At 42.0% G+C, this 20884-nt stretch overlaps 2 protein-coding genes across 2 annotated transcripts; one reads left to right on the top strand and one right to left on the bottom strand.

Moving 5' to 3' along the window:
• Positions 1–263: 263 nt before the first annotated feature.
• aasdhppt (aminoadipate-semialdehyde dehydrogenase-phosphopantetheinyl transferase) lies at positions 264–11137 on the bottom strand. Its single transcript, XM_049577142.1, has 7 exons — positions 10745–11137; positions 10525–10638; positions 9978–10107; positions 8689–8810; positions 7767–7928; positions 2931–2999; positions 264–1505 (listed from the first exon to the last, which is right to left on the bottom strand). Exons 1-7 carry the CDS (start codon positions 10886–10888, stop codon positions 1338–1340), a joined length of 909 nt encoding a protein of 302 aa, XP_049433099.1. The 5' UTR covers positions 10889–11137; the 3' UTR covers positions 264–1337.
• A 736-nt stretch (positions 11138–11873) lies between these two features.
• Positions 11874–20884, top strand: msantd4 (Myb/SANT-like DNA-binding domain containing 4 with coiled-coils). The gene is made up of 5 exons (XM_049575905.1): positions 11874–11877; positions 13459–13778; positions 14714–14809; positions 14913–15212; positions 16959–20884. Exons 1-5 carry the CDS (start codon positions 11874–11876, stop codon positions 17703–17705), a joined length of 1467 nt encoding a protein of 488 aa, XP_049431862.1. The 3' UTR covers positions 17706–20884.

Genomic DNA, 20884 nt, shown 5'->3' with positions numbered 1-20884 from the left:
TGCCCCCTTACCGTAGGTCAGCATCAATGCGGACTTACGGTAAGGAAATTACCCACATGACGCGTTGTGACGTCAAATACAGGGGTTGCCCTCGGAACACCGGAAGTAACACAGCCGGCAGATATGCAAACGTTAACGTTATGGAAGGAGAGCAAAAAAACAGATAGATAAACAATGAAACATTACATTAACAAGGATTTAAGATGGTACATAAACACACATGAAGTCAGAGGAATACCAGTGGTTATATTCCACACACAAAGGATAGATAGATAGATAGATAGATAGATAGACAGATAGATAGATAGATATTCTTTGTGTGTGGAATATATGATGACAAAAACCGATAAATGATCACGCCCAGAGCCGCCAATGTTAACAACATTTTGTAGAGAGGGGGATAAGTGCTGTCCCATTCCTATTTGTAGCATCCGGAGCCTTTTCAGACTCTCACACTCAATCACTTACAGCTGACGTCAGTTAAGTCAGTGAGGGTTCAGGGCTTGAGTCTTTAGGGGCCGGCTTGGAATTGGGCCAAAGTCTAGAAGGCGACAGGACCTAGAAAGGAGAGCGAGAGCAAGACTGAAAAGATCACAAATATACGAGTACATTGTTTATCAAAATCTTTATATGTTGCTCTGCATTGCACAGAGAGTCAGAGACGGTGACAGAATTATTTCCTCAAGTAAAAAATGTTTCTGTCATTAACACCCTGCGCAGACATTGTCCCTTAGTCTAACTCTTAATTTGATCAGATCCACACAGGGATTTGACTGAAAAAAAGTAAATATGGTTAATTAACCATCATCTATTCATCTCTGAAACAGCCTGTGAATTAGCTATGAATGAGTATATTACATATTATACATCATGTACATGGTATATTGCAGATTTCTTTCAGTCAAATGTATTGTTTGATGGCTGTTGGTTATACAAGGATCAATAAAAAGGAGCTCAATGCAGAATCTTGGACAACGTGTATTCTGAAATTACACAGGAAGTTATTACAATTCACAAGATCAATCTACTGACCGACATTAAATGTTTGCATGTACTGCATTGTAATCATGCGTGTGTGTGTATCCAGTATGTAGAGGGTTTTTTTGTGTGAAGTTTTTCTTCATCTGAACCGAGGCTCTAAAGATCAGAGGTGTCATATGCTGTATGGATTCTGAAGTCCTCTGAGACAAACCTGTGATCTTTGGTTCTATAAATAAACTTGACTTGACTGGACTTGTGTTGAATAAGAAAGCAGCTTCAGTGTCAGTGTCTCTTTGTCGGCACTTATGAAAGGTGTGTGTGTGTGTGGAAGGAGAGTGTCAGTGTTAGACAGGTGTTTATTTGGACGTGTGCGTTTCTCTTTGTCTCTGTGGAGCTTCAGCCTTCATCTTGAAACCGTCCCAGCAGGCGGGGTCTTCCTCTGTCAGAGGTGAGGCCGAGGCGATGAGGTCGGTGAACGACAGCAGTGTAAATGAGGTGGGAGGAGGAAGAGATGGACGGAGAGGCTGAGAAAAAAGAACAAGAAGAGTCTGTAATGACTGAAATAGAGTGGAGTTTCTAATAGAGCAGCAACTAAAGATTAGTAATTAAAGACAAATGTCACATCTTGAGGGGATTATAGACAACATCGAAATCATCTACCCACTATCAAGTAAATCAAATGTGATATTACATGATAATCCATAAAAATGTAATGAAGCTACTGTATAAATGTAATTGTTAAACATTTTTATAAAAATGCTTCTTCTCTTTCTTTCTGAGAATAGTTTTTATGTTTTCCTTTCATTAATGGAGACTATGAACAACACGGGATAAAGCAGAGATACGGAAAATGACAGTCGTGGATTAAAGGTGCTGTATGTAAGAATGTGGCCAAAACGGTTACCGCGAGTCGTGTCCGCCCCTCCTCCCCTACAGATTTGAAGTTGCTGGACAGCGGCACACTGGAGACTGATTTGTTTGTCCACGGGCGGCTGCCGTGGCAGGGCCATGTCACTGCGTCCTTGATCTTCGGTTTTCCAGCAGACCGTTCGAGCAAGTCCGGCTCCTCTGCTGCTAACGCTGCTGCCGGGATACAGCTGAGGAGGAGCCGGCTGCTAATGTTATGTACCGGGACACTGCTAATGCTGCTTGCTGTGCTGCTGTAGCTCAGTCGTAACTGTAACTGATGCTGAGACTCTGACTGCATGACTGGTAGACGGCGGTGGGTGGCGCAACAGGTCAAAACACAAATTCAAAACATAAACATGATTTGCGAACTGGAAAAATGTTTTTTAAATGCAAATATTCTGGCTGTACTATTGTTGTCGGTGAGATCAGTATGTTATATGAACATTATTCCTTAGTCTCTGTGACACATAAAAAGAGGATTTTACGACTATTTGCTTTAGATTTCTTACATATAGCTCCTTTAAAATAGTTTTTCAACAAAGTGCATCCCCTGGATAGTGAAGCATCATCAGGTCATCATGGACCTGGATCGAGTTGAATCAAAATCTTATCGTGACAGACTTTGTGATATCGGCAAACATTGTATCATCATCCAAACAAATCGATATAATATCGTATCGTGATGAAGCTGGTGATTTACACCCCTACCTAGCAACATCCCTGCCACCAGTGATTTCATTTTTTGCAGTGATGTACCAGTGTATTCCACAATGTGTCAGTACACTGTGACATCACTGTTGGGTGTGGTTACAGGTACAACAGACTTGAAACTCTTTACCAGAGAAAGCAGTAAACGCAGCCTGATGTCAAGTTACTCTTTGAGCACGTCTTCTTCCAGGTTTTAGAGACACACAGAGAACTATGTAGTGTTACAGCTGCTAATGACACATTTCAGTAACTTCTAAAAATGTCCCTTTAATCACACATCCTGAGAAAAATCATTCTCTATGAGAGCAGCTGTAAATGTCATGTATCCTTACTGCAGCGCCTGCTGTGTTGGATGGTCCCAGTGCTACAGCAACGTGATGGTCAGCATCCAGCAAGCTCTCCTGCAGAAACACACACATGTACATGTTACCACATATGCATATATATAGCCCGCATATCATACTAAAAGATCGTCTTTACACTCATTCACATTCAGAGCAAGTACTTATAAATACCACATAAAATAGAGCAGATACCACATGACAAATAATGAACATGCGCATCCTTATCAGACGTCCACACTCACCCTGCATGCGTCATGTAAATATTTAGCATTTGTTTGCATGATTTCTATGAGGAGCGAGTAAGATAACCGCTGCATTCACAAGTCACACGTCGCTTCCCGAGCAATAACAGTGCCGGTAACACAAGGAAACATCCAGCATACATGCATACACTGAAAAATGTAAATGCCTAGCTCAAAGATATGAATCCATTCTATGGCATGTATGATTAATACGTGTGGCAAAATCAGATTCAGTTTTCCAGCCTCGCTTATGTGAATCTATGCAGATTTGATTCTCCCTGTTGGCTTATCTACTTTAACATGAAACATGCTAATGATGTTATTGGATGCTATATTCACATGGATTTGGAATTTTGTCCACTCTGTCACTGCTACTCCAAATATGCTTGGACATTAATGGCATGGCAGTAACAAGTGTTGGTGTGTATGTGTGTGTAGACAGGGAGTAAAAGAAGCATAGAAAGCAGCTTAACGGAAAAGGGAAAGGGGAGAGAAATATCACCACGAACGTAACTTTAAATGTAAACACTTTGTCACAGTCTGTGTTCACCGTGTGTTATCGTGTCCCTCAGTTGCTCTCGAGAGGCCGCAGCGGTGACATCACCAGAGGTCAGCAGGAAGTAATAAGTCTCATAGATGCTCTGTGATCTAACCAATCAGCATACAGTGAGCCAGAAGACACGAGGTCAGTAGCACTGCCGCTCCTCTCATCTCTGTTAACACTTAGAGCTCTGAGTGTGTCAATTTGTATATGAGACAAATCCGAACAAAATCGATTCAGTTCGAGTTCGTTTGACCTCTTGGGGTCGCTGCAATCATTCGCTGATCACAAATGATGATGAGTGTTGCTGTTCTTGAGGACGTACAGAGAGAGGAGCAGCTCCTCTGAGTCTAGAATGCCTGTACGTGATGAATACATGACTTTTTACAGGATTAAACATCTTATATATGAGATTTTGTTTTGTACACTCATTTACATAACTTTATTTTATTTTGGAGTCTAATATTAGCTTGTCTTATTTTGTCTTTTTATGCATAGATTGTGATGCAAAATTAAAGTTTATTACTGTTGAGTTGAAAGCAAATTGAAGGAATTGGTGTATTTGTCATTGCCAGTCTTAATTAATGACGTCAGCTGGGGCATTCTGTAGTTATTTACTTCAATATTTTTCCAACCATACTAGTGTTTCAATAATATCACACACATTTCTACCTTTTATTCTTTAATTTTGCCAACAGCTTTAAGTTATTCCATAGATAGCAAGAATATACACTGACCAGCGACAACATTAAAACCACTGACAGGTGAAGTACATAAAATTGACCATCTCGTTAGAGTCCAGTGTTCTGCTGAGAAATCTCTGGTCCTGGCATTCATGTGGATGCTACTTTACATGCACCACCCACCCAAAAACCATTACAGAGATCTTGCGGTGGAGGTTGGGGAGGCATGATGGGGTATACTTGGTCCGCAACAGTGTTTGGGTGGGTGGAGCGTTTCGGCTCACTCTTTTTTTTCCCTTTCAGGGCGGTGGCTTTGTGGGTAACCTGTGAGGGTGTGACGTGTCCTTCATTTCAGTGAGTTTTCAGTTCATGAAAGTTAACTGAAACGTTTTGGTTGCCTCAAAAACTCTTGTTCAGCCTTTGGTTGTAAAAGACCCTCTAAGGAGTCAGATGTTCAGTTTTTCCAGTAAGTACATTTTGTTAAAAAGGTTTTAAGCCTGTTTTTTCCTGGTGAAAATAAGCGTCAGCATTGTGTTGCCAGCTCACCCTTTTTCCGCTTTAAGGACGGTGGCCTTGTTGGTAACCTGTGAGGGTGTGACAGCTCTCTCCGACTATCATGGTGGAGACGGCTGGCAGCAAAGAGTGATGATAGTCAGCCGAATTAATGGTGTCAAGATAAGCTCAGGGCTACTGTTCAACCTCATGAGAAGGCCATGTTTCTTGTTTTGTGGTGAAGACTGCAATAAAGCCATTTTTGGTTAACAGCACCCGCAGCTAGTTATCAGCTAATAATGAGCCAAGCTAATTTCATGTTAATAAGCCAGCGTGTTCCCAGCTACTGTTCGGAGCTGGGAAGCCGTCACCGAGAGAGGTAGCAGGCATTCACATGAAGCCAGGGCCGAGGTTTCCCAGCAGACCACTGCATTGTAATGAGATGATCAATCTTCTTCACTTCACCTGTCAGTGTTTTTGATGCTGTGGCTGATTGATATGTGCATTCATTAAACTCTTTGACTTTTGCTCAGTTATATAGATGTTGTCGAAGTGAACTTTTTATGTATAATACGGTAAAACTGGTATTTATGGGGAATTTTGGCTGCAAATTATGGCTATTGTCATTATAAATAGAAATGGTCTAAAAATATCAACCCAAACACCTAAAGCTAAATTTAATGTCTTCAGATGTTTTGCCCAAACCAACAGCCTGGGGAGTGTTTCATGTTAAGAGTAAAATAATAGCATTCTCTTTTCTCTACATTTCTCTTTGCTTCACTAATTCTTGTTACAACTTGTATGTCTTCATCCTCTATACCTGAAGAAATTCTACATCCTGTTTGCTGCTGTGACTTCACTTTGCCTTACTGTCTGTAATTAAAAAAGGACATGTGCATTAACATGTATCTGTGACTGATATAAGTGAGGTGTTTTTCCCCGGTGTGAGGACACAAAAACAGCATTAAGCTTCCATAAATCCGAGAGGGATGAAGAGGGGAGGAGACGTAACACCAGGCTTTTCAAACCAGTGGTAACCTTTTAGCAGTCACTTGTTAATCCTGCTGCCACTGGGCATGGAGGAGAGAGCAAGAGGAGGACGGGGGGAGGGGGAGTAGAGAGGAAAAATACGTACTGGGGGGGTGCATCAAAATGCAGACAGAAAGTGAGGAGAGAAAGAGAAGAGACAACGTCAAAGGGAGAAGTGGAGAGGACGGGGGACAGAGGTGAGGCAAGAAGAGGGGTAGAAGAGCAGAAAAGAGGAGGTGAAATAGGAAATAGATGGCAACAGATGATTCTTCGACTGTGACAGAGAGCTGCACTCCGCAGACTCTTGTCACGGTGTTAGGAGGGCTGGAGGGCCACTTGAGAGCCCCCCTGTCACAATCACAATCACAGTTGTGTGTATTTCTCTGCAAGACCACCTGTGATTCTCTTTGCTGATGCTTTCAAGGCGGGGAGCCACTGGGGATCGGAGCATGGAGGACCCCACGGCACAGCTGCTTTTAACCTAATTGATTTCCAAAAGGCTGCATCAAACTAATTTTTCCTTATCGTAGAAAGCCCAGCTATGGTATTCAACCTGACAATATATCTTTACATTTGGAAGCAAGTGCTCTTAAAAAATTCTCCAATATGATTATGTAAAATCATTTTTGCTACACATCAGATGATACTATACTAAAATTTGACGTTTGCTAGTAGAAAAACTCTTTTTTCCTGGGAACAGTTCAACATTTTGTCCATTTTTGTTCAAACTTTCTCGCCAAGGGGACTGTAGAAATGACATGTTGTGGTTATGTGAGGGCACAGGTGCAGATTTTGGAAAGAGGGTGGACAAGGGGACCCCCCCCCACTCCCCGCCCCCTCCCCCTATGTATTTAAAACGTGCATTTGTCCACCCCTAGTAAAAACATGAAAGTAGCAGATGATGGTGTAAATATGTTTAATTTTGTGAAATTCAATGTCAACTGATGCAGAAAAAGCACAAATTAGTGCATAGAAATTTTCCAGAATGCAGGAAATCAAGTGTTTGATGCGCCAAATATTTTTGGTGGAGGATCCCCAAACCCCTGTTTCATACGTGTTCCCCCAGTGTTATAATGAAACCTACGCACTGGTGTGGGACTGTATCATGGCTGGGCGCAGTGACTTGTAACCGTGAGGTTGCCAGGCAACCAGTTGAGACCAGCCGAGACCACTCAAATGAGATATGATGTGTTAATTAGTTAGATTTAAGGTGCTGGAAGACAGATGTTATCACCTCTGGACACCTGTTTCAGGTCTGTATGCTAAGCTAAGCTAACGGCCTCCTTGTTTTGGCGTCATGTTGAACAGACATATATAAGAATGGTACATTTCTTCTCATCTTATTCTTTAAAAAAAAGAGCAATTGAGCATGTTTCCCAAAATGCTTAACTATTCCTTTAATTTGTGCTCAAATCAACATTTCGCTTGAAGAAAGCTTTTCTCGTCCATGTACAATGTACGGTGAGAAGGAGCCAAATTAACAGAAAATGTGACTAAAATCTACAGAATCTTAAACGAACTATGACATTAGTGGAAGTCACAGGAAATAAGATGGTAAGAGATAACCATCTGGCAACTGATCTGTATAAAGCACTGCAGGCTGCTGCAAACACAACACAACCTGTTGGGACATGGTGTCGTGTCAGTGATCTCTTTGGAATATTTGTATACCCTTTTTTTTTTTTAAATCCGAGAATTAAAGCAGTCTTGAACCTTACTTCAGTCTGTTTTCTTTGAAACCTGTCATGTGACACACAACGTCTAGCTTTTTAGAAATCTTGATAGGGTAGATTTTTGGCCCTTCTGACTCTTCACACCTGTCTTCAAACAGACTCACTTCAAATGTCCAGTCCTCCTCTTCTTCCTCATCTAGATGCATCTTGGTCTGGCGCAGCACACATTTCTGTGTGAGCGGTTCAGAGGACAGATGAAACTCCACCCTCTGCAGGTTGAAGCCCAGACCCGTGCCGATGGCTTTGATGAAGCTCTCCTTCAAGGCCTTAGTAGACAAGGGAGGAAACTTGGATCAGTGACACGCAGAAAATGATCAGCACATAAGGAAAATGAAGGATATTTGTATGGCTGACAAAACTGAGGACAGTCTTTCTGTGATTCTGTGTGTTTGTGTGTGTGATGTGGTGTATTTTGGCTCAGCAGCACAATAACTTAAGACCACAGCAGATGGGAATCTATGCACACATGAACAACAGTGTGTATACAAAAGAGCGACGTTTTGTGTGTGTGCGTTCGGCCAAAACCAACCCTGCTCGGCAGCCAATGAACCACAATAACAGTATTACAAGGCTAATTGCTATGGCAACGGTCGAACTCTGCCATTAGTCAACAGTGTGGCGATGATATCAGAGCTTGACGTCTCTGTGCCACCCTCTCAATCTCACAACATCTTTACTTAGCAACACCATTTCTGTCGCTGTCCATCTGTGTGTGTGTGTGTGTGTGTGTGTGTGTCTACAAGAAAGAAAATACATAAGGGAAAGAAAGAACAAAAACTGAGAGAGGGGGAAGAAAGAAAGGACTTTTGTGTATCAGTGAGGATGAAATGCAGAGATAGAGAAGGACAGAATGAGCCAATATTATTTTCTCCCTATATTTCTTTCTCTCTCTCTCTCTCTCTCTCTCTCACACACACACACTCACACACACACACACACACACACACACACACACAGGCTCCACGCCGCCCCTGGGGCCAGCACCAATGCAATGTGACGACAAGGTAGTATGGTTGCCATGGTTACCCAGTGGCGGTAGAACGCGGCAAGCTGCTGTTGCTCCGAACCAGCTGATTGGATGACACTCCACTCGTACTCTGTAAACTGACGAGTCATGATGCGGAAAAACTCAGGCACAGAGCTGCTACCTGGAGGGAGAGGAGGAGGGAGGGGAGGGGAGGTGTGAGGGCCAAAGATGGTGGAGGAGGAGGAGGAGGAGGAGAGAGGAAGGAGGATGGAGACAAAGACAGAAGGGAAGGGAAGGAGACAGAGACGGAGGGAAAGCAAAATGAGGTGAGGGATGTACGACAGAGATGGAAACAAGTGATCCCAAGGTTATCCAAACATACTCCATTTCTGAGATCAGTGTGTTTCAAAAACATCACAGATGTGAATGCAACTGAATGCACACACACAGGCAGGCTTGGCTTAGATCTTTAGATATACAAGGCAACAGTGGCCTCTTGTGGTCGACTTGGAGAATACAAGAATACACACTGTGTTTACAGATCTGGCTGCCATAGATTAATTATCAAAAGTGTGAGGTACAACTGACACAAAATTTGGTAGTTTGACCTTTAAGTTATTGCCATGATTCAGACAGTAGCATCATGATTAAAGTGGCAGTGTTTAAGATTTCAGTCCTGGTTGATTTGGTGGTAATAAATACAGTTTATCCTAATCTACTGTCAACAAATGACCAAAATGGTAACTGTCTTGTTTGTTAATGCATTTCTTGATGAACAAATGTGGTGAGTGCTAAGCTTATATTGCATTTCTTACCTTGGGATTACTTCATAATAAAAGTCAACTCGTGACTCAGCAGTTAAATGCTTTAAATGTGAAGCTGCAGCTGTAGGAAATATTCCCTTTGCATTAGGAGTAACTTAATACTGCATCTTTTCCCAGAGTGCAAATATATAAATGTTGCAATACATGAGCGGGCTCAAACTAACATTGTGCTGCCTAATTCAACAGCACATAGTGACCTAACTGATGTACATTTACATGGCAATCTTCAACATCATTACTTTAATGCAGGCATGTTTGAATGCTAGAAACTACTGCATTACAGGAGGTAGCAACAACATTACCTGAAGAAGAGGAACAGCCAATTACAACTAAATATCCTTGGCTCTGTCGGTGTGCCTGAAGCAAGCTTTGTGCTTTTTTTCTACATACAACTAAAGATTGTGGAGGAAATCATTCATCCTCCATTGTCCTTATCTGTGTGTGGCAGTGTGCAGATCTCAATGTATGCACCCATCTTGGTTGATACTGTTAATTCTGCTTCACCTGTTACTCTCAGTATTCACCTGGCATAGTGGTCTTCATGATATCCACTCCCACCTGCAGCCCCTGCTCCGCAGCAAGCACAGTGTAGTCCCCCTGGTGGGACAGGTTGAAACTCCAGGACGGGGGTTCGGGGCCTGAATTTGGACTGACCTAAACGCCGACAACAAGACAAGATGATATGATAAAAATCATGGCCAGCAAGGAACTACTACATTTTTTATTTGCTATAGGTGCAATAATAATGGTGATGTTATGCTATCATTAGTGTTAGGATTGTTTTACAGCTGTGTGTCTCTCCTTCCATTTGTTTTTGCTTTTCTGTGTGTGTGCTGTAAGACCCCATATGTGCAAAGTACCTGTTCTGGTGACAACCCATCTAAAATACTGTCATTTAAGTCATCAACTAGTAAATTAAAGGACTTTATCTCTGTCTTTTGACAATGACCACTGAGCCACTGGTGGGCAAACTCAAGCTGTGCATCCAAACTTTGTTCAAGCCCACATAACTTTATGTTTTTATTCTTTACATAAACACTTTAGATTAAAGAAACACATCATGGTATGGACCTTCAGTGGTGTTGCCAGGTAAGGTTTCCCTCTGGGTGATCGCTCCAGTCGGATCTCTGACCAGGGGATCCCCATCCTCTCACACACAAACCTCCTCAGCATCAACCTGCCAGCCTGATGTGGTAGCAGAGACACAGACAGACAGTGTATTACACATAAATATCTTAATTTGACACGCTGTGCTGGGTGTCAAGTGAAGTTAACTTTCAGTCAGACTCACCATGGCTGACTTAGCATCCTTAGCAAACACAAACTGTCCGATTCTGTCTTTCTCCTCCTGCTGGACACAGCGAGCAGCAAACAGCCAGTCAGACCTGCTCGGTGTCCACGAGCCGCACCGGAAAGCCCAGCGGACAGAGCCCATCTCCTCCCCCTCACCTCCGTCTGCTCACCTGAAGAAACTCCACCACAACTCCCGGCTGCTCACAAGTTTAGTAAGCTAACGTTAGCATCGCGCGTTAGCATGTAACTGGAAACAAAACTCTGTCATATCTGAGGGGTTTGCGGCTTTCACGGTGGAGCACCACATCGGTGTACAACTGAGGACTGCTAATAAAACTACTGTGTTTACTTTGAGGATCTGAAAGCAGTGAATACACCCGGAAGAGCCCGGCGAGATTTGATGTCGTCATAAGTGGGCGCGGTGGGGGATTGACCAATAGGAGCGGTCGAAACGGTGCGCAACTAACGATGCCTTCATATACTCGCAGGAATATTGTAAAAACGATAAAAGCGTGCTGTGGTTTTAATAAATATGACTGCTTTCGGATACCCAAGAGAAAATACGAATTTAATGCAGCCTGTCGTATGTAAAGATGTTGTATGTCAAGCTTTCTGCTTTAAAAAGTAAATAAATAACATCTTTAGTTAGCTATAATCCTTGAAAATCCTAAATAGACTTAAAGAGAAGTCTTGGATAGACTTAAACATGTATAGCGATGTGTTGCGTCATCAAAAGACAACAAATACTTGTATTGCTTGGTTCATTTTTCTGTTACAAATAATTATATCCAATGGGCACAGCTGTAGTAGAGCGTGGACGTTAGAGTTTTGAATTCCCGAGCTACACATGAACGCAGCATTAAAATTATACCTCTACGATGCTGTTTTGATTGCGGTACATCTGTGTGCGTAAGGTGAGTTCGCTTTAAAATAACGTGTTAAATCAAAGATAACGTTTTATCGGAGGACCAGAGGACATGCATTACACAAGCGTTACATTTCGGACTGTGGTGATAAAATTGTGGTGTGCTCGTCTGTCTCACGGCGTATTTTTCCCTCGAAAAAAACGTTATTTGTAACTAGAAATATGTGGCAGATGGAGGATATCACAGAAGCACACACTGATTATGGGTATTTTGTCTATGTGTAGGGTAACAGAAAGCATGCATGTCAAATATGCTTACAATTAACCTCCCTGTATACACTTATGAATATTTTCCTGTAGCAATTATTCGATATAATCTGCTTATAGTAATGTGCTTCAGAGAAAACTGAAAAAAACCCAGCAGCATTTCACTGGTGACGACTGTCAGCATATGCTCATTCACAACCTCAAAATCGGTTTTGTTCATTAGAGATTCCTGATTCAAAATGTAACATGATGAAATATCTTAAGAGAGCATTCCCCTAAAAAAGCCTCAGCTTTATGGTGTTTCTACATCCCAAGACTGATAAAAGTGTTGAATTTATCATCAAAAAGAAAGTGAGAAACTAAGTTACTGCACTTTATTTTTCTGTAATATGATATTTAAACTGTATTTACTTAATATTGTTATTGTGTTTCTTCATAGTGTATTTCTGCCTTTTTTCTGTCCATACTGTACAATACTTCACTAAGACGCCTATTTCAAGTCCGTCCTCAAAGTAGTAGGCTATCCCTTCTTTGTAGTTTCCTCTTTTTACAGTGAAGTTTTGTTTGATTTCTTTATCTTCCTTTTTCAAATTGAGGATCCAAGGCTAGAGGGTGGCCAACGTTGTGCACACTATAAAGCTCTCTGAGACATATTCGTGATATGGGGTGATATCCTCCTGAAACCCTGTGTCCTCATATGAGGACATCACATTTTGGGTTTACTTGACCTTATACTTAATTCTTCTTGACGTAGACCTGTTGTCCGCATTTGTGGATACTCCTTTGTGCCATCTAGTTTGTGCCATCTCTGCCAAGTCAGTCTGCAGCTGATCCCCGACATAAAAGTGGACAAAGTCCAAAACCTGATCACATTTTATGGTTGAAACCTGTTTATATATGATTAGAAATGTTTGTAGTTTGATATGGCAACAAATTTGAGCAATTTTAGCAACAGCAACAAGCTAAGACAATTAGGAATTAGGAAGTACTTATTTGGGACTTAATTGTCATCTCCTTTGAGGACATTGGGACTTATTATCATTGACAATGTTTAATTTTTTATACTTATTGGGTCCTACTGATCCCAAATAGCTAGGAGAAATAAAAAATGCATACCCAACAAAAGTTCAGGTTCAAATTGATTCTCTGTTTTACAGGAAAACTGCAGAGCCCTTCGCTCACCTGGCAGCAGTGCAGGCTGAGGAATAAAGGTGGGAAAACCTTGCATGTCTTGCCTTAATATTCTGTGGCCTTAGCTACATCGAATCAGGGCCTCATCAAGGCAGAAGCCTCCACAGGGGAAGAAAAAGAAGGCTTTTAATCCTCCAGCCAACCAGGTGTGAGCTCTGCAACTTCACACACTTCTTTTCCACAAATTCAAGCCTCACATGCCATTACACTGAGCCGGCATCTGTAGCTGGGATCAGGCTCCCAGGTGGAAAATTACACCGGGACTTCTGGAGCCACTGAGGGATTCCTCCCTGATGAAAACCCCTGTGCTTGTGAAGGAGAGCTACACTGCTGCAAATGAACTAACCTTTACAAGACACACCCACTCTTCCCTCTATCCGAGGACTGAGTCCCCCCTTTGATTTGTGATCGATCTCTCTTTTTATCCCCGTTTCCATTGTCCCTCTCTCTTGTCATACCTTTGATTTTTTCTATTGCTCCCTCCATACCTACACCTCCCTTGTCTCCCCCAAAGTTTTCTCTCCTCGTCTCTGTTTCTCTCTCTGTATCTCTGGGGTTTCTGTCTGCCCTCCTTCTCGCCGTCAAGCTGGATTTCCTGCAGGTGAAGCATCTGAAGAGGAAGAGGAAGAGCAACTACAGTGTGAGAGAAACACAGACTCTCATCAGGGAGATCCACAAGAGGACGGATGTGTTGTTTTCCAGACAGCAGGTGTGGATTTCCTCCTCTCCTCTCCTCTCCTCTCCTCTCGGTTCCCAATATGAAATATCCATAAAGTCTGAGATTGTCAGTTTAATCCATAACAAGAAAAGGGATCCCTTACTTTTTATAATCACAAAATACATTCTACATAGTAGAATATAGTAGTAGTTATTGTAGCTGAACTTGTGCTGAGTACAAAAAAGTCACGTAACTCTGAAAATACTGCTTACATTCGATCAAATTTTACAACATCAGAGGGTGCCAAAAGTATCACAGTAATCCGAGACCCCTCAGTCCCCAGCGGGTTAAGGAAAAAGAGTGGGCACAATTAACTGACATGCTCGTCCAAAATCAAGTCACATCTAAAGATGAACACATTATGAGTCAGAAAGAGTCATCCATGACCAATCAATCATCTGGGTCTTGCGTATGTTGGCAGAGCAAAAGTGCAGCGCAGAAATCCCAAAATATGTTTAAAAATAAAGCAGTATCTCCATTATCTCCACTGTCCACCAGAGAGCACTGATGCAGTCTGTTTTCCAACTGGATGATGTCCAGCTCAGTGCTCATCTTGGTCACAGTTCCTTTAAAAAATGGGCAAACAAACAAACAAAACAACTTAAAAAATGAAGGGTTCCTTGTTAAATATACATTTTTTAATATTCATGGGCGGGGAAAAATCTCAAATTTCGATACTGGCCTCAAAAATGATCCTCCTGGCTGCACGAGAGAAGAATTTACTCCTACAGACATGGCAGCTTTGCTATGTTTAATGGAAAACTGGCATTTCTGTTATTTTGACAGGACCCTGCATTTGCTCACACTCTCCTACAGACCTACAAGTACATTGTCACTTCCCACAACGCTGCACCTTCTTCATGAAAGGCCATGTTAGACTTGTTAGAATAAAACCATCTAAATGTTTTTCTCTCCTGTGTGAACAGAACACAGCCATTAATGAGCTGAAGAGACAGGCATGGGAGGAGGTGGCACGGAGTGTTAATGCACTGGGGGAGGGAGAGCTTCGCACTGCTGCCGAGGTGTGTTTATTTATATGTTCAAATCATACTTTTATATATATACATATATATTTTTTTTTACTCATAACACCTCAGACACTTTCCCTCCTGATCTCCTGTGCAGGTGAAGCGTCGTTACCTGGACTGGCGTGCACTCATTAAGAGAAAACAGCTCCGGGCTGAGCTCTCCCTCTCCTCCGCCTCATCCTCGTCTGTGCCCCTGAAGACTGAGTACGATCAGTCCTCCCCTGAGCATGAGGCAGCTTCTCTGGGATCGGGATGTGACCAGCTGCTTGACCTCTCGGGGCTCTCGAAGGATTGCCACTGTGACTGGCCGGAGCTGACGGGTCTTGGTGAGCCGAGTGGGCAGGCCATGATGGCTCCGCTGGGTGTGAAGATGGAGGACGATGTCAGTGAATACAGAGTAAGTGACAGAAAGTCTTCATCTGCATCATAGTGTCACAGTAGCACCTGTGTGTGTGTGTGTGTGTGTGTGTGTGTGTGTGTGTGTGTGTGTGTGTGTGTGTGTGTGTGTGTGTGTGTGTGTGTGTGTACAGTTACCTTTGATTAGATATTCTGATTAAACCTTAGAGCCTATTAAATACATTAACATGTAAATGAGGACAAAATAATTTCCTGAAACACCTTCATGCTTTTTGATACACATTAACACTGCTCAGGTTAAGACAAGTTTATGGACATGCAAGTATTTTCTAATGTGTTAATTAGCTTAATTAATATCCTCATCAGCAGAGGTAGTTATATAACATATCACAGCAATTATACCAGCACATAATGTAGCTCAAGTGGCTCTCCTATATCCTGCCTTTTGATTGGGCTCATGTAGGTTCACACAGTAGAGATCAAATAAGATTAATAGACGTGTTATTTCATTGGGATTTAATTTAAACTTGACATTTAAATGCTACATTTTGGTGATTGCATTAAGATCTGCTCTCAGATAAAACTGTCATCTGTTCACAGTGTGGTTACAGCCTTCCACAATTACTTCCTAAAAAATCTTCCACCCTATTTCTTAACAGGGTTATTAACCTGGGTCCAGTCTATTAAAATTCTTAATAGTATCAGCCAGACAATCTGTAGGAATTATAGAAGTAATTTTGAGTCACATTGTTTAGCTATGTAAATCACTGAGGAAACTGAGCTCTGTAAGAGCCAACCTGAGGCGCTAACACAGAAAATCTTACAGTTGTATTTAGTGATGTTAGTTTAAGAACTGTGTAACATTAAATGGGATTTATACTTCTGCATCGAATCAATGTTGTACCTACAGTGTGTGTCAGTTTGAGGCCTATGTGTACCCTGGGCTATTGCCTATTGACCTGCATCTCCCCAGAAATGTAACTACACATTGCAGCGACACAGACCTCATGTCTTTTTTTGTAAGCTGAAACCATTTGCCTCAGTGGAAACAAAGCTTTTATTTATTTTAATTTCAGATAAGAAACAATAAATAGTGAAGACAATGAAGCCTCCACAAAATAGCATTTTAAGTCTTGTGTGTGATTTATCCTGGCTTCATATGGGTAGAGGAAATCTCCACTCATTACTAGGCTAATTTATACAATGTAAAATGCCATCGGCTTGTGCTAATAACATTAGCATTTTGTATTTGTGGGAAAAATGTGTCCAGCAGAACACAAGTGTGTGTGTCGCTTTTCCCATATTTAACGTGCATTTTGAATCAACTTAACTTGACAGCACTTCAGAGAAACCCTGCTGCCAACTAGTGTTCTGGAGGTGTAACTGCAGAGTGACACAGACACACCACGGCACAGGTATAAATGCTCACAACAGCAGAGGTCATGTGCATAGGCTACGGTGTAGACTCTGCATAGAGCTGACGCACAAGTATAAATCCCACTTTACTTGTCTAGACAAGGAAAATCAAAGCTGTAGACGCCTAGATATCCTGACTTTTTGTCTCTATGGGTCAAGCTCCAAAAATGCTGGATCCTACATTTCCCATAATGCAGCTTGATTGCACCTTTCATCTTCTTTCACCAGGGTTATTTTCTCAGACTTTGGAGAGCCAGAGCTTCATTATACAGCTGTTCACAGGCTGAGTAGCAGCACTTCTCATGATGAGCCAACTTTCTATGTAAAATCAGTGGAGTGCTCCTTTAATGATGTCACACTCTCCCTCTAGCTGGATGGTGATGGTGATATAGGAGACGGAGAAATAGATGAAGATGATATCCCCTCCCTCCTCAGTGACATTGAGTCACGCGGTGAGGGGCACGTTGGTGATGTTTACTCCCACGACTTGGACATGCTCAGCTCCTCCAAGGCCCCAACTTCTACCACCAACAGAGACCTGCCCCTCGCTGGTGGCATGATGGGGATGCCTGCCCATGCTCTGGGTGCTCTGAACAATCATGACAACACGGGGACGGGTTTTCTGGTTGTTGTTGAGAAACAGCGATTAGAGCTGGAAAAACAGCGCCTGGCTGTGGAAACCGAACGCCTGGCAGTGGAGAAAGAGCGGCTGGTGGTGGAGAAGGAGCGACTTCGTCAGATGGAGGTGGAGAGGGAGAGACTGCAGCTGGAGAGGGAGAGGTTACAGGTGGAGAGGGAGAGGCTGAGGCTTCTGCTCCTCAGTCATTCAGAGCATTCTGACTCCTCCTTAAACCTACCACCACAACAAGGCCCGCCCTCGTCCTCCACGCCTTCTTTATCCTCCACCCAGGATGGGCAGAGGGAGAGAGAGAAAGAAAGTCAAGGCTGGATGCCAGTAGTGAATCTGGAGACAGAGAGGCTAAAACTGGAGAAGGAGAGACTGCAGCTGGAGAAAGAGAGGCTGCAGTTCTTCAAATTTGAGGCTGGCAGACTGCAGATTGAGAGAGAACGCCTCCAAGTGGAGAAGGAGAGAATGCAGCTGCACAAAGATCATTAGAGCCGCTGAGACGAGGGAGAGAGAGAGATGAATACATTAGATTTTCACCAGCTTCAGGGGTGCTTTTAATACTGAAAACAACCCAGAATGTGAGGATTTCCATCAGCAGCTGCTCCCTTATCAAGCTCCCCACACACATATCCTTAAGGAAGACGTGAGGCCATTAAAATGATCATTCCTGACTGGAACTCGGCCAAGGAGAAGACTGAGATGAAGGGCTGGCATATTTACGACCACCATGATAAAGCTGTGCCTTACGATGTCTTCATAAAATGGGTGACAGGACGGGGAAGATGCCATGATGATAAAATGTAGAATTTGTTGGGCACATGCAGCCGGTTAGCCCTGAACATGATTTATAAAATGTTCAGCGCCTCATCTAAATACAGTAACATACAAAATGTGCTGTACAAAAAAATTAAATGCTGGGATATCAATGCAACACATGCATACAAGTGTAGCAATGTTTTCATGATGTATAGACTGAATCACAGTGACACTGGGCTAACAACAATCACTTCCAGGTAGACAACCGGCCATTGATTTCAATTGTGGCGATATGGACAATTGGCAGACTCGTTTATTTCTGTCACCATTTTCAGCCGTGACTGTAATGTATATAGCTAAACTAAAAAAATTAATATCAGTGTAAGTAAACATGATATTTGGATTATTTGTTCTCCACTTCTCCATATCAGCCCGATTACGCAGTGTCTTACATTGCTGGCTTGGATCGTGAACAACAGTGAGTGTCGTGCGCGATAATCCATCGTTTTATCTCATGTAGTGTGACAAAGTAGACGACAACCGATGCCACGTCTGGGATGCCTCACGACATCCTGACAGAAAGTCTAGCGTGTTTGATTTTCTTTTCGTTCACGACTTCTCCCGTCACAACTGTCACTTTGACCAATAGAAACACAGAGCAATCTGCTGCCATGGACAACTGTATGTCTACAACACCCCAGCTTTATTAATATTTCCTCTGGGGACGTTACCAGGTCAGAATAAAAAAGGAAAAATACTGGCATGAAACAGCAGAGGCACTTTAGCAACCAGGTGAGTACTGCTATTAGCATCAAGCTAGCAAAAAATTGTTATTTCTTTATAATGGAGGATATAAAGTGATAAAATTAAAAAATAGAGGCAGGAATTTTACTTACCACAACTGCCAACACATTCTCACTCCGACCTCGTCACATATTGATTTCCACGTCCACATACGGTGTGCAAGGTACCCAGGGTGCGTTGATTGGTGATGTTCTGGGACACCATGTCAAGTTCTGCCTGTTACATGCATTGTCTTCTTTCAAAATATACTTCTGTTTTCATAGGCGTCTCTCCCCATTTACATACGGTCTCTTTAACAAAAAAACAAAAACGCACTATGTCAGTACAACACCGCAAATTGCCGTTTTTTTTTTCCCTTCAACAACAAACGCACATGGCTGGGTTTAGGCAACAAAAACACGTGGTTAGGTTTGGCTTCAGAAACTTATAGGATGCGAACACTGCTCTCTCAGGTCAAAGTCCGTGTTTGTTGTATTTTTTACTTTTAATCTGCTCCTGTTTGCCTTGTTAAAGTTAATGCATCGTGCTGTCTTTCAAACTCAACACTTCCTGTATCTGTTTAAAATTAAAAGCCCCATATAATTTTGGCTGAAATAATCCCTTGATTTTCAAAACAGGCTTTTATTGTGAAACATTTGGAGGAACTTGTTGTGGAGGATTCAGTGACTTGTATAATTTGCGTGTGGTTCTTCAAATATAGCTCCTGCCATCTGGTGGTGCGTTTTATGTTACTATAGTAACATTTTGGCGGGCAAATGAACAGCCACGGTGACTGAAATAATAGCAATAATAATAAAAATAGGACAAGACTAACCTGATGACATCACACATGTCGTAAAAGACGACCAGGGATAATTGGTGTGAACCAACGTGTGGTCTGTCATGTCTGTCGGTCAAGTCACGGCACGATTTTATGACTCCACAATCACCTGATCAGACATAGTGATGGTCGGAACAGACAAAGATGTCGTGTAGTGTGAACCCGGCATAACTGATCGAGACAGTGGTGGACCAGCAACTTCTGTGTTCTGCGAAGTAAAATTACTGTTGTTGTCAATAGAGTCTGCTGGCTTTAAAATAATGGCTTCAGTTCCCCATCTGGGGCTGTCTAAAGTCAAGGTAAAGCCGGTGAAAATATTCTTAATATAGCATACACTTAAACTGATATTGATTTTTTAGGTGGCTAAAAACCAATCAGTTGAGGCAGCATTTGCTTAGTGCCATTTGATTTTATGTACATAACGCAAGGGTTTTCTACCTGGAAGTTACTGCAAACAAACTTTGGGATTCAGTCTATATGAAAAATTGAATCATGATGTCTTACTTTACATTTATGCACCAAACCAGTGCCAATTTATTTACTGCATGTGTCTGTATAATTCATAATCCATCTTAAAAAAATTCTATTGTTACTTGTACAGAGAGATTTTTATGCTATTTATGTTTTGCGGTCAAGTGCTTGTGTTAAAATATGGTTTACATGGTAATGCTTGTGACTTAGTGCATTCCTCCACCAGTGTTAAACAGATATTTCATTTTTGCCTGTCATAATATGAAAAGCACAGGCGTTAATAATGACATTAATGACCCCCTGTTCTCTTTACACGTCCCAGTAAGACAGTGTGACAGCAACCCAGCATGCTCAGTACCTTAAAGTGAAGCAGCTAAATGGAATCCAGTCATTAATTTGATTATTTACACCTGTGCTTTCCTACTGTGACATGTCAAAATGTCTTCTGTGAAATAAGGCCTATTAAAATGTGATGTTTTTGCCATTAAGATTTGTGGCCTTGGAGCTGCAGGTGCTCATCTGTGATGAGCAGGTGCTGGGAGTTTGGCGTGCATGTCGTAAAATGAAACTGAAATATTCCTTTGATGGCTGTTTTTCTCCTGTGAAATGTTACTGGCTACTGAAAACTATACTCTGCTACTGTGTACTGAAGGTTATGTCTCCCACACACCACACACACAATGTCTTTTATGATGTAATGAGTCACCCCTTTTTTAATGTTTGCCCTTTAACACCAGTTTGTCTCTTAAAACAACTTCAGGTGACATCACTGGCCTACCAGCCCTATTTTATTATTCTGTTATGTTACATCATTTTA

The sequence above is a fragment of the Epinephelus fuscoguttatus genome, linkage group LG5, assembly GCF_011397635.1.
Source record: "Epinephelus fuscoguttatus linkage group LG5, E.fuscoguttatus.final_Chr_v1".
Lineage (NCBI taxonomy): Eukaryota > Metazoa > Chordata > Actinopteri > Perciformes > Serranidae > Epinephelus > Epinephelus fuscoguttatus.
Note: the sequence above shows the minus strand (reverse complement) of the source record. Positions and strands in the feature narration are given on the sequence as shown.

Coding starts and splice junctions, on each gene's coding strand:
- aasdhppt (XM_049577142.1), bottom strand. CDS start 10,888: ATGGGCTCTGTCCGCTGGGCTTTCCGGTGCGGCTCGTGGACACCGAGC. Junction 10,108..10,524: donor ACCTGGCAACACCACTGAAG/GTCCATACCATG, acceptor GTCGGCGTTTAG/GTCAGTCCAAATTCAGGCCC. Junction 3,000..7,766: donor AGGAGGACTGGACATTTGAA/GTGAGTCTGTTT, acceptor GTGTTTCTGCAG/GAGAGCTTGCTGGATGCTGA.
- msantd4 (XM_049575905.1), top strand. Junction 13,779..14,713: donor TGTTGTTTTCCAGACAGCAG/GTGTGGATTTCC, acceptor CTGTGTGAACAG/AACACAGCCATTAATGAGCT. Junction 14,810..14,912: donor AGCTTCGCACTGCTGCCGAG/GTGTGTTTATTT, acceptor TCTCCTGTGCAG/GTGAAGCGTCGTTACCTGGA.